Source organism: Delphinapterus leucas, chromosome 10 (assembly GCF_059928025.1).
Source record: "Delphinapterus leucas isolate spDelLeu-1000000601 "Yukka" chromosome 10, BTC_Dleu_Yukka2, whole genome shotgun sequence".
Lineage (NCBI taxonomy): Eukaryota > Metazoa > Chordata > Mammalia > Artiodactyla > Monodontidae > Delphinapterus > Delphinapterus leucas.
This window is the reverse complement of record NC_143138.1, coordinates 53442193-53455753: the sequence shown is the minus strand read 5'-3', so window position 1 is coordinate 53455753 and position 13561 is coordinate 53442193. Positions and strand designations below refer to the sequence as shown.

The window sequence follows — 13561 nt, the reverse complement described above, 5'->3', positions numbered from 1 at the left end:
CCAGTGGGCAGAGGACAGTAAACAATCAACATGGTAAACCTAAGTAACTGGGGTACAGGTGCTAAGAAGGGACCAGAAAGGTGGATGCACTCCCTGAGCAGCTGTTCTCATTTTCCCTTGGAAACACAGGGTTAGTGGCACAAGTTTGTTTCTTTTGTTCTCTTGAATTTCACCCTGTTTAATCATGGATAAATATATTCATTAAAGGGATATTATTTTTATTTTGGCTTAGGATTATTATATCATTTCTTGTAGCTCATAATTAAAGTAGATTCTTTTGCAGTTATTTTCAACTGATTATCTTATTTGATTCTCATACTTTTTTCCTAAAATGAATGAGCATCTGTCATTTTCCTGGCACCCCTGGAAATCATTGGAGCCCTTCTGTGTCATGAAACGTGACTTTTTTACTAGAACAGATGTAGGAGGAGAAGGCACAAATTAAACCGTCCTCTGTGTCTTAACTTTTTTGTTTGGTTTTTTTTGGTCGTACTGCACAGCTTGTGAGGGATCTCAGTTCCACAACCAGGGGTTGAACATGGGCCATGTCAATGAAATCGCCAAGTCCTAACCACTGGAACGCCAGGGAATTCCCTTCTGTGTCTTAATCTTATCAACATATTGACTCCTTGACCAGTTGTGCACTCTTTTTCCATAGTTACATTGCTCTGTCCCACAGTATTATTTTAAGTTCACCTAGTTTAATAGCCTTTAATGTCTTGATTAAAATATATATATCATAATAATCATTCTTTTCTTCCTTCTCCCCAGCAATTCTTCTTCCCCAAATCATCAAGGAGATGGAGTTTCACAGACCTCTAGTGAAGTAAGTATCTTTACCCTAAACTATCATGCTTGCAGGGTCCTGCATTTTGAAGCCTCTGACAGGGGTTTGAGTCATTGTTTGGGTCACTGAATAATCACACCTGTGCTCTTCGTGGGTGTTTTAAACTTTAAACCTGGAGGATTTCTGTGTTTTGTTTAAATGTTCTTTATAACATGCCAGTGACTTGGATTATTTTTTGTAAGCCTTAATAGTTTCCTCTGTTTTGTGTTCATTTTCTTTGTTAATAGCAACTTCAGCCTTCAGCCACGATCCAGGAAACACAACAATGGCTGCTCAAAAACAGATTCTCTTCCTACACAAGACTGTTCTCCAATTTTTTAGGTATGTTTGTGTTTGTGTGTGCACACCCACACGTTGTTTGTTTTTGTACTTTTATTAGCTGTAATTAAATTTTGGGGAAGTAACTGTATGTAGATTCGTAAGAAGTTGCCCAAACCTGTACAGGGAGCTCCTGTGTACCTGTACAGGGAGCTGCCCAGTGTCCCGAGTGGTAGTGTCTTGCAGACCTATGGTGCAGTATCAGAACAGGAACTCGATGCTGTTTCACCAGGTTTACATGCCCTCATTTTTGTATACGTGTATATAGTTATATGCAATTTTTTTGATTTTATTAACTTTTTATTTGAAATAATTTTTGCTTTGCAGTAAGTTGCAAAAATAACACAGATATGTTCCAGTGTACCCTTCACTCAGTTTCTCACATACTTACAGTACAGTATCAAAACCAGTAAATTGACATTGGTGCTATGTGTGTATACAGTTCTGTGTCATTTTATCACATGTATAGATTGTATGCCCACCACCACCGAAGTTAGGATGCAGAATCTTGCCATCACCACAGGGATCTCCCTAATTACCCCTCCCCCATGATCCCTAATACCTAGCAACCACTAATGTATTTTCTGTCTCCATGATTTTGTCATTTCGAAAATGTTACATAAATGGAATCATACAGTATGTTACCTTTTTTTCTCTCAGCATAAGGCCCTTACTTCCATCCAAGATGTTGTATCAATAGTTTGTTCCTCTTTATTGCTATGTAGCATTAGAGGGTATGAATGTACTCATATATGGTTTTTATAGACCTAAGTTTTTTTCTTGCCTAGTAAGCTAAGGGAGTATTTAGATGTAATTTCAGAAAGGACCGGGCGGTGCTGCTTCAGCTGGTGCTATAGGAAGCCTGTTTGGAGGGACAGTAATAAGATAACGCCAGCTGGGGCAGGGGCAGCATTTCCTAAACATATTTGGCCCTGGGACCCTTTCCTGACAGAACACTTAGTAACATGTCCTGGCCAAACTCCTCCTGGGCCATGGTGAAGTGGCAGCTGGCTCTCCTTAGCCCATGGTGTTGGGGGACCATCCAAATGCAGCTCGAGCCTTTTAAGAGGAGAGAACATGTGTGCACACAGCTGGCCTAGAGGAAAGCCTGGTTTCACAAAGAACGTGGTTTTCTATTACATCAGCCCTTTATTGCTGTGCTTGTGTCATGGTTAGTCATTCCCCAGGTAGCGCTTTGTCTCTTTAAAATTAAAGTGCTGGGTGAAAGTCGTTGGCTAGCTGGGATGCACATTTTTATGATTAAGTAAGCCTTTTATCTGTGAAAAACTCATTTAAAAATTTCAGCGTGTTGCGGGGTGTGGGGCGCATCTTGGATGCTCACAGGGGAGACAGGGAGAGCACTGCACAGTCGGAAGGCTCTGCCACGAGGGCCCAGGTTCCTGTTCTGTCAGACGATGCGTGTTATAGTTCTGACTGGTGATCACGGTGGCTTGGCCTCCTGCCTTTTCCTTCCCCTGTGAGCTTCCCAACAGTAGAAAGGCGAGAAGAGGGAGGCTTCTTTCTCTTAGCCTGTTAGGCAGTCATGTTTTGGAGAGGGCTGTGCAGTGTCTGTCCAGCTCTGTGTGTGGGTGAAGGATGGGCACACACGTCTCTGGTCGCTCCTGGGAGCCCTGTTGGCAGAGGTGTGTATGGAAGGTCCCCTGGTAGAGATGACAGCGTCTGTCTCTGCTTACCTGACTCCATAAACAGCTCCAACAGTGCTCGTGCCTCATGGGAGATGTGCTCCTCTGGTCTTTGTCCTTTTACAAACTAGAAGATGATTAGGCTCTTAACATTCAAGCCCTCAAAAGTAGATAACTCCATTAATCTCGTTACATATGTAAGTGGATATTTATCATATGGAGGTCATGCTTTAATCCCAGAGGGCATCTTAATTCTCCCAATAAACTACATCTTGAGCGTCAATAAAAGGTAAAACAAAAGACTGTAGACACACTCAAACGTAAAACATAGAAGAAAGAGTCTGATGAGCTCGTGTCACCACACCCAGCTCCAGAGACGACCAGCCTAGATCAGTGTCTTTCTCTCCCACTCCCCCCACCTTCCCTTTCTGTCCTACTTTAAAGCAAATGCTAGATACCATGTCACTTACACACCAAATACTTCTGGGGGAAACCTTAAGTATAATATGCAATTCTCTGTCATGCTTTTGTATTAAAACTGGCTGCTGTGATGGAGTTGTTTGTTATAGAATGTTGCACTGTATGTAGCATGTTACAGTATAAAGAGACCTAGTCCTGGGGCTTCCCTGGTGGCACAGTGGTTGAGAGTCCGCCTGTCGATGCAGGGGATGCGGATTTGTGCCCCGGTCCGGGAAGATTCCCACATGCCGCGGAGCGGCTGGGCTGGTGAGCCATGGCCACTGAGCCTGCGCGTCCGGAGCCTGTGCTCCGCAACGGGAGAGGCCACAACAGTGAGAGGCCCGTGTATCGCAAAAATAAATAAATAAGAGACCTAGTCCTAGCTCTGCTGCCAACTTGTGTGCCTTTGGGCAGGTCCCCCAAACTCTGACTTCCATTTCTTCCTTTTGTAAATTAAAGATTGGTCTGGGTCATCTCAAGGTGAACTATCTGGGGTCAGAATCATGTTCATCTTCACGAGCTCCACCCAGCCAGAATAAGGCAGGCACTGAAATCCTGTATTGGGAAGAGACATTCCTGTCGGCCCTTTGCTGTCGGCTCATTGCTCTGATTTTCCAGCCTCTGGGCTTCTGAGTTCCTTCTTGATAGAGAACATGGAGAGCCAGCATTCTCTTTGGCTGTGAGGGACAGGTATGTGTGTGTGTTGTTCATGTGTATGTGTATACACAGGAGACCTGGCGATGGCTTCGAAGGACGTTAAACTGTGAAGACAGATGCTGCAGAGTAGCCCGTACTGCTTGGTTCTTCTCCCATTTCCTTGAGAAGATTCTTTTTGCTCTTCTCCAGGTGCCGACTTGTTAAAACTGACAAAGGAAGATCTAGTACAAATTTGTGGTGCAGCCGATGGAATTCGGCTCTATAATTCACTGAAGTCAAGGTAAAATACCGTGTTTAAAAGGAACTGTTCTGCTTGAAATAAGAATGTGCCCTTGTTCGCGTGGGGACTGCGGGCAGGATGTGTCCACGCCACGTCGGCGTGTGCCCTTGCGCTGTGGCCGCTGGCCCGCCGTGCTCACGAGGAGACTGTTTTGTGTACACCTTCAGGCAGGCCCAGATATGATGCAGGCACTGAGGGCAGAGGTAGACTGTAAGACTAGAAATGCACATGGGCAGGACTGTGGTCTGGAAGACGACTGGGTTTGTTGCCAAGAAAACAAACTTCTCATTTAGGTGAGCTCTACAGAATCTATGGTTTTCAAGGTCATGTGACACTACTAAACAGTTATTAAAAATGTAAACTTCTAATTGTGAATTAAAATGATAGAACTGTAAACTGTGCTGGCTTTTAAGATCCATTTACTATCGTTGGTATTTCTAGACTTGTGGTGTGAGAATTCCATTAAACTGAATTTTACTGATGTTACATTGCTGACATAATCTTGAAACTTAAATTTACCAGCATCTGACCGACCATCTCAATGGTTTAGAGTCTGGATCATCAGATTAGACCACCTGTGATAACCTGTGATAGTTGGTGTGAGGTGTGTGTTTTTATATTCTTCCTAGTAAATTATTTCGTATAATGAAGTAACGTTGTAAAGTTCTCCTAAGGAAATAGACCCTAGATTCTTGTAGCTGTCGCTTGCGCGTGCGGCCCTCCTGCCGGCTCACAAGCGCTGTCTTCTGGTTGCAGGTCGGTGCGGCCCCGCCTGACCCTCTACGTCTGCCGCGAGCAGCCGGCGCCGCAGGGGCAGCAGCAGGCAGCGGGTGGCGGGGGCGACGGCAGCGCCGCCACGCCCTACGGTGGGTATGGGCGGGCAGGGATGGGGGGGCCAGGACACTCGGCTTCCTGCCACTGTCCTTCTGAGTTGGTGGGGGCCACCGGGTTGTCCTGGCAGCGGTGAGAGGCAGTGGCCCTTCTCGGCTGTTGTTATGATAAAATTTAATTTTAAAAGAACAAGTGTAGGGCAGAGTATGGCACCCCTGCTTTAGAGCCTCTCTGTAGTCTTACCTTAATTGTAGTTCCAAATTCTAAGCAAAGGTTTCTGTACTCACACACATGAAAAAACCCTTGTTTGGGGAAGCAAAGTAAAAGCACTGATGTTCCTGATCCGTGTTTGGCTTGAGTCAGTAGTACAGCAGGACCTGCGAGACTCAGGCTCACTGCAGATGTGCCTGACGCTTTGCAGACAAGGGCTGCTGCATCGTCAGGTGTTCCAAAAACAGCTGGGCTTTCTGTAGAGAAGCAGGAGGCCTCGTGGTCCACATCCTTAGCTTCTCGTGTGCCGTCTTCTACACTGTTTTTAATTCTTTAGGGGAAAGGAAGAGGGGAGAGGTAGCTTTTTATTCTTTAGGATAAATTCCCAGTAGTAGGTTTACTGAATCAAAAACTATGACCTTTTTAGAGTTCTTTTTATATGTGGCTAGAAATACATAGCATTTTTGAAAATGGCTTTCTTTCGGTGTAACTTACATACCACAAAGTCCTCCCACTGCAAGCGCACAATTCAGCGATACTTTAATCAGTTTACAGTTTTGCAGCCATTGCCACAATCCAGTGTCAGTCCCATTACTCCAGAATGATCACCTGTGCCCATCTGCAGTCACTTCCTGCTTGCTTTTAAGATAAAACCTCAGATACTTTTGTACAGAGGTTATTGTAAATTAAATTATGTGTGAGCATAGATAATGTATTATTATATTCACATGGGTAGTAAGGGGAGAAGTATTCTTATATTGCTTTAGTACTTTGAAAGGAGTGATCTTCCAATAGATCAGGTGGAAAATAGATCAAAGATTACTGCTAAAATGCTGTTCTTATTTTTTATTTCAGTTTATCATGCAATCTACTTAGAAGAAATGGTTGCTTCAGAAGTTGCTCGAAAACTTGCGTTGGTGTTTAATATTCCTTTCCACCAAATTAACCAGGTTTACAGACAGGGTCCCACCGGTATTCACATTCTTGTTAGCGATCAGGTAACTGGCATGCCCTTTTCCCTTTCACACTGATATTTACTTTTATATGTATTACTGAAGTGCTATAGAAAAAAAATCTGTGACACCTTTGGCAAGTACTCATGAGAATCATTTTCAGAGTTGGGAATCAAGATTGGGAAGAATTTATAACCAAGAGTTCTAGGTGTCCTGGGTGGTAGAAGGAATACAGGTAAAGGAGAACCGGAGCTCCGATCCCGCCCTCTTTGAACTCCGACACTGGTCACTGGGGGGCTCTGGGTTAGCGAGCCTTTGGCCCTTTTTAGCAAGGCATTTGAATGTGTTTTCCTTTTGTGTACTATTTGATGGCTGATTTTAAAAAGCTGTGAGGTTAGAAGGGCAGTTCACTGCCGCCCCGTGTTCAGTGACAAGCAAGTAAGAGCACTTTGGCAGCAACTTTTTGTTAGTCACTATCACAGAACCCAGCGGCAAATGCCTCCCCGTGGGCCGGAGGGTGACTGACCAGATCGCCGGGCCCCCATGGGCAAGCACGGTCAGCACCGAGCTGGCCAGTACAGCAGGTGTAAGCCCTTGCTACCTCACACTGCCTATTTGAATTACCATTTTGGCCGTTGAGTCCTGTACTTGTGCAGCTATATATAGATTATGACATTCTTCTTTTACTACTTTTACTCAGTTAAGAAAAGACAGTTGGATCTTAATTATACATCTGCTTTATCCTTCTAGATGGTTCAGAACTTTCAAGATGAGAGTTGTTTTTTATTCTCCACAGTAAAAGGTACGTGTGTCTTGAAATGCGAGAATCATGAAAGATAGTGTGTGCCTGAAATCAGCAGTCATCTTGCATATTTACTTTTGGAAATGCTGGCTTTACTAATTTTAAGAAGTTTGAAAAAGGAATCAAGGAAATATTTCTAGTGACTGAAATATTGTGGAAATTAACTAGCAAGCAAGGAAGAGGAATCAGTCCTTCTGGATGCCTGGAGAAAAACCCCAGTCCATTTAGCCAACATTTTACTGAGCACCTCATGTCAGACACATGCCGTTGGTGCTAGAAAGGTCTTCCCCTCCTGTAATGGGGAAAGGAAACCAGAATTGGTCCATAGATGCACACAGATTACAAATAGGTAATTTAGGTGCCATGAATGAATGGGGAAGTGGGGTTGCTTGTGGACGAGGGGGCCACGCAGCTGTGGAGGCTTCTCTGAGGAGCTGTCACGAACGCTGAGACCTGGAGACTGAGGGGGAACTGAACACACGAGGAGCAGCACCCCAGCTGGCGCGGGGCCGGGTGCAGAGGAAGGAGCGTGGCTGCTCTGGAGGGCTGAGAGGGCCCGTGGCTGCTGTGCAGGGCGAGGACAAGCAGAGCTGGAGGCGGGTCTGGTAGGCAATGCCTGGCGGTGGTGGGAGTTTAGATTTTATTTGAAATGCACTGGAAAGTCAGTGATGTTGTTTAAACAGACGAGTAATGTGAATAGATTTTTCTTTTCTTCCACTCGCAACTCTGGAGACAGATGAGAAGGTGGGAAAACTGGAGGCAGGAGATGTCATCTAGATGAGAGGTGACGGGATCTTGGACGCTGATAGACAGGGCCCTGCTGGGCTCCACACTGGAGGGAGGAGTGGTTGTGACTCTCACAGGAGCAGCTGGGCAGGCGGTGGTCGCGGTGGAGAGGTAGGCGGGCTTGGGGGAAGCGGCCAAGGCTTCTGTTTTAGGACGTGGAAATCATAGCCGGCTCGGGCTGGCAAGAGAGGCCTGGGCTTGAGGTGTAAACCTGGAAGCCTTCAGTGTGTCCGCCGTGACTCAAAGCGGTAGAAATTCTTGAGGTTATGGAGGGAGAGAATGTGAAGAGCGGGCCCAGACGGGGTTCAGTAGAGTTCCAGTTACAGGGCTGGATAAAGGAGGGGTTTTTTAAATGTAAAGTTACTATGAGAAGAGACCTTTAAAAGTCTGATGAGTTAAGATCTAAAGCTGCACCTCAAAGAGCACGATGTCACGTGTCACCCTTTCCTGGGAAGAGAGCAGCCCACCTTGAAGGGAGGAGCTGAAGTTAGGACTTCACCCTGTGCCTGCCTGACATGTCTCCTAAGCCACCAAGTTAACCTGCAGTGCAGGGCTGTTTAGTCTGTGAACTGGCCCACTTTATCTTTTCTTATCAGACATGTTTAGTTTAGTACCGTTCTGGCTCAATTTTTCGTTCTCAAAACAATGCAGTTTTTACTCTGCAAAACTCACACTGTCTATAAAAGAGGCAGTTCGTACAGTGAATGTGTGGCTGCGTCCTGTGAAGGCGGTGGGGTTTCTGGTGTCAGGCATCACAGGACGTCCCCGCCCTGCTCAGTGTACTGTTTTCAGACATTGGTCCTTATGGAAAAATTCATTTGTTTCTTGATGACCGCCTGTACTGCTGCTTCTCGCCATCTCCCGAGAAACACTAGGCCATCGCGCAAAAGTAGTGATGTGTTTTTTAAAATGTTTCAGATCTACTTTTGAGGAGTTCAAAAATTATTTCCTGAAAAGGTGGATGTGAGCACCCAGTTCATTGGATAGCCTGTGCCCTGTGCCTTGCCCTCAGGTGGGGGGTGGGGCAGGCAAAGGGAATGTGCATGTGATGCTGCCGTAGGCAAGAGGGACTGGAGCAAGTTAGCTTGTTTTCCTCTAGAATATTTAAAGGTACCCTCTGAACTGGGGCGGGGGGTTGTAGAGTTCTAGGAGTGTTCAACGTAGTCTTGATTCTCCAGCCTGGTAAAAAATTGCGCCTAACGTCCCTTTCATTTTTCCGCAGCTGAAAACGGCGGTGGCGTCCACATAATTTTGAAGTGACGTCTTGACGTAGTCTGAACTCTATTCAGCACCAGTTAAAGTTACGCTTAAAAGTGTGTGAAGACTGAATCCAAGAAGTCTTGGGATTGGATTTTACCGTATGAAATGTTTCATATTGAAAACACAGGATGACCTTTCTCACAAGCTGGATGAGAGGCACGTCTCCTTCGCTTCACTGCCTCGGCCTCGCCCCGGGACAGTGAGCACGTCGGGCCCCGGTGCAGGTAGGCCGCCTGCTTCTCTGCCAGAGAGGCCAGTAGACACAGTCCCTAGAAGCAGCCTTCGCTGTCTTTTTACACTGTATGCGGTTTGGAAATGAATGTAAAGACGTACTGTGGGCATTTACCTTTCTGGGCCAGTTCGGCTTCTGCTGCCGGGACCTTATGCTGACCGGGGTGGGGGTGGGGGGGCACTGGCTGCTGCGGGGCCAGTGCCAAATCCACGTGTGGGGAGAGGGAGGCCGGCGCTGATATGGGCCGATCAGTGGTCAGGGGAGAGGCTTGGCGCCTTCTTGGAAAAAATCATGTCTGAGGGTGCGCATCTGCCGTGATCATGCCAGATCGGAGAAGCCCCAAGCCAGGAAGAGGGGCGTGAAGCAAACTGCATTATCAAGAGTACCTTGGTGAGAGGATCAGTGTAAATCCTAATAGGTACAAAGACTTTTGTGTTTTTGCTTTGTCACAGATTTATTGAAAAACTTTTTGCTTCTGCTTCCGTTTTTAGCATTTTGGTTTTCATTTTTGAAGCCCCAATGCCTTTTAAACTCATGTGGTTTTCTTTCTCCTTTTCCTCCCTCTCTCTGTCTCTGTCTACCCACCCCACCCTGCACCATACTGTTAAACTTTTTTAAAGACCTGTCCCCAACATTGGACATACACCTAAGCAGGAGAAAACAGTGTGATAGTTTCTGACTTGGTGTTAAGGGGTCTTCATTATCAAGAGTTGAAATTTATTTGTGGAACACTAGACATCACAGACAAACACTATATTGTACCATCAAAATTCCTCACATTTCTCTAATATGGAGCTTTAGTACAATCACGGGTAACATTCTGGTGATTATTTAGGGACTTTTTTATACACCACATAATAGCTTCTTTTTCTATAAAAAGAGTGCCTCTTTCACAAAACCAATGCTTGTTGGCCAGTATACTTTCCAAAGGGAATCACTGTTTTTGCAATTTTTTCTACTATCAATCAATCATTAGTATCTCTCCCCTTCACCCGAAGCCTTCCCAGAATTCATCAGCAAGCATTTGAGGCCTGTGGTGTACTAGACACAATTTTCGATCCCATTTTAATTATACCATTTCTGTCCGTTCACCCAGTGTCTTGGTTTTGAGTGTATTATTTGATCCTTATCTATCTATCTATCTCTGTTCAGGCAGAAATAGGAATGGGTAATTTTGAGTTTAAAATCTCTCCCAGAAGACAAAACTACTTCAGTGGGTGAAAGCTTTGGCATTTTATGTTTTATTCATAAAGGGGGTTATCTGATATGAAAAAGTAATGTCTCTAAATATTCCATCTTTGGTTTGAAAATATCCATAACTTGTATAGACCCTAAAGCAGGAGAGCTTTCCTTTCCGTCATTTCCCCTTTGCTTTTGTATGACCACATGTTTTCTGTACCAGTCACTTGGGAAAGAAGTGAGCTTCTCTCTTAATTGTTTAGAGTTTTGCTTGTCTATTTAGCATTCCTTTTTGAGTCTCAAGATTTATGGAACAATAAATGTCATTTTTAATGCTGTGTGCTGTTTTGAATTCCTCATCAGCTTTTACAAGTGGGGTAAAAATAATTAAAGCTCATCAAACTTGAAATGACACCAAGCAGCACTGAACATTAGTCTGTCCCAGTGAAACAGGTTAAATTATGGCACCAGCAAATTTGCTACTTTGTTTTTTTAATAGTAGGATGTACACATTTCAGTATAATAAATGTTTTCCGATTGTTTTGCAAATGTGTGTCTCATTTAAAATCCAAGTTCCTGCCAGTGTGTCACCTCATGTCATAGAATCAAGGAGTTCACTGTGTGTGTTCTGAGTACACACCAGTCCCAATGTTGTTATAAGAGCTGATGGGAGTGTGTGTTTTCAGTTTGTTTCCTCAAAGCTGATGCAACTGAGGACAGCTTATCCAGTGACTGTGCCACACTTAAAGGGGAAGCAAACCTGATTTTTCTTAACAGAGGTTCTCCTGTTTTGTAGATGTGGTCCAACGTCATTCAGCCAGAGTCCAGTAGCCGTGAGAGGTTGTGTCCGGGCTCAAAAGAGATAATGTATAGAAGGCCCATGGTCATTTAAATTTTTGAAATAGAAACTATATTCATAGCTTCCTGCAACAGCCATTTTTTCCCCCACACAGTGGTGTAAATGTATATTTAGATAACTGCTATGGTATACACACAATAAGGCAGCAAAATCATCAGGACTTTAATGCTTATTCTGATAATCCTGTTAATTGATTTATAGAGTTGTATTATCCATCTATTTGCCTTCTCTCCCCAGAATGCAGCTGAGGCCTTGGATCCTAAATGCTTCTAAAACTCTCCACCTAATAGAACCATAACCCAATTAGAAGTATTGCTCGTCATGGAGAAATTTCTCGTTTTTGCTGTTTCCCTCAGCTTCCCGTGAGCTCTGGGCTCTTCAGTTTGGGGAGTGGTTACTAAGAAGGGTTGGCTACCATTAACACAGAGATGCAGTAAAGGTCACAAATGTGGACAGCACAGAGCAGAAACCAGATCATCTTATCAGATTTCAGGTAACATTAGGAACGCCTGAATTTGGAAGATGGTTTTGCTCAGATTTGTCTGCCGTGAGATAATAGCAATAAAACCCTCTGGCTTAAGCATTGCAGTGGTTTATTCATTTTTATGTAAGTCTCAAAGGTGCCAACACTTTACTGATTTTAGTTTTAAGTGTGTAAAATTTTTGAATAGTCCTGGTGTAACTTGATTTCTAAGATTTTAAAATAAACTTGGAAAAAAATCACACCCATTCTACATGCATCCATTATTTTTAATTGATTATATTATAGATAACTTGAGCCTTAATTCTGTTTCTTTAAGGTCCCCCAAAGTTTGTGAGACATGACATGATCAGCTTTTCTATAACAACACCACATTATGTGCCATAGCCTACGCCAGAGCTTATGATTTCCAATCAGGCAACACAAACTGAGTTGCTTTTGTTTAGTTTTTGGTCCCCAAAAGGATATATGACAAGTTGACAGAAACAGAAAGGTGAAGACCTTGCTTCACCCTGTTTAGAGTCCTCATTCTTTGGTGTCTCATGGAAACCTATTAACTTGCCTTCCACGTAAGTCGCTACATAGAAAACTGTCGGGCATTATGAATTTGCAGTATAGTCACTTTGATAAAGTTACTATTTAATCTTCAAAGTGGAAAAGTCCTGCTAATCAAAATGGAATCGTTGTGAATAAAAGTAGGCCCCTGGCTGAAGTATCAGGTAGAGAATCAACAGCTTATTTTTCTGCTCAATTTGTGCTAACACTAATGGTCTGTTCGAGGAATGCTGACAAAGCCAAGGGCAGGAGTCCTGTACCGAGGGAGGCACCCACCTCTAGAGATCCAGGGCTCCTGCACGGTCCTGGCTGCACTATGACCACTCTTGCCCTGTGGTAATTGACACAAGGCTTCGAACTGATTGCATCACAGCAGAATAAAGGTAAAAACTATCACAAGAGTTACTGCAGTCCCTGCAGAAGTCTTTTACCTGTAAATGCCTTTCCCAATGGAGAATCAACAGATTTGGATGTTGGTGGAGTACGTCAGAAAGACTCGGGTCCTCGGGAGGAAGGGACACCTCATGAAGCCCTGGGCTGGGCAGCTGCTGTCAGAGGATGACACAGCACCTGCATAGCCTCTGTCCACTTCCTCCCACTGCTGTCGGCGGGGTGACAGGAGCAAAGTAGGCATGGACTTTGACATGAGGGAGCTGGGCCTGAAAGTAGAAAGGCAAGGTGTAGTCATAAGACAGTGTGGGGATTGCAGGCGTAACCCCAGAAAAGCCCACAGCTCTCCTACAGAGCCCAGTTCATTCTACCATTAGGCAGATAGTCCCACAGAATTTCTGGTGTGCGCTAACGCTGCTCCTGTCGACACGCACGTCTCCCCAGACAGCACCTTTTAAAGACAAAGGGGTGGTCGCTGTCCCTGTGTGCAAGCCGAGTAGAGATGTAACAGCTGTAGCACCTGGGGCTGCTTAGGGGTCTAAGTTGCCTAAACTTAAAGCGTATTCAAGAACGATGCAGGTGAACTACATGCGGAAAGAACGCCACAGTTATTAAGACACTTTATACCTAGAAATTAGCAAAGATCAAGCCTACTGATAACGGCCTGAAGTCCCTTTCCTTCTAATAAGTTTGCTAATCAACAGACCACATGGAACCTCCACCCAGACCCATTCTAGAAGTCGACTCTTTCCAGGGTGGGGTCTAATAAGGAAATTTAGAAGAAGTCTAAGAGGATAGTTTGCATAACTATTGGCCCAG

General features: G+C 44.5%; 2 protein-coding genes across 5 annotated transcripts in view; one reads left to right on the top strand and one right to left on the bottom strand.

Moving 5' to 3' along the window:
- Nucleotides 1-10795, top strand: part of UBP1 (upstream binding protein 1) — a 68190-nt gene extending 57395 nt beyond the window's left edge. For all 4 annotated transcript variants that reach the window (XM_022553936.3, XM_022553937.3, XM_089919006.1 and 1 more), the window contains 7 exons: nucleotides 772-826; nucleotides 1075-1168; nucleotides 4114-4204; nucleotides 4961-5070; nucleotides 6101-6243; nucleotides 6949-7000; nucleotides 9009-10795. In XM_022553936.3, coding sequence (XP_022409644.2) covers nucleotides 772-826; nucleotides 1075-1168; nucleotides 4114-4204; nucleotides 4961-5070; nucleotides 6101-6243; nucleotides 6949-7000; nucleotides 9009-9046 — 583 coding nt within the window. In that variant the 3' untranslated portion in view covers nucleotides 9047-10795. The remainder of the gene's footprint in view (nucleotides 1-771; nucleotides 827-1074; nucleotides 1169-4113; nucleotides 4205-4960; nucleotides 5071-6100; nucleotides 6244-6948; nucleotides 7001-9008) is intronic.
- Nucleotides 3995-13561, bottom strand: part of FBXL2 (F-box and leucine rich repeat protein 2) — a gene marked incomplete at its 5' end in the record, with an annotated part of 49300 nt that continues 39733 nt past the window's right edge. The window contains one exon of the mRNA XM_022553938.3: nucleotides 3995-13011. Within this exon, the coding sequence (XP_022409646.2) occupies nucleotides 12904-13011 (108 nt within the window). The remainder of the gene's footprint in view (nucleotides 13012-13561) is intronic.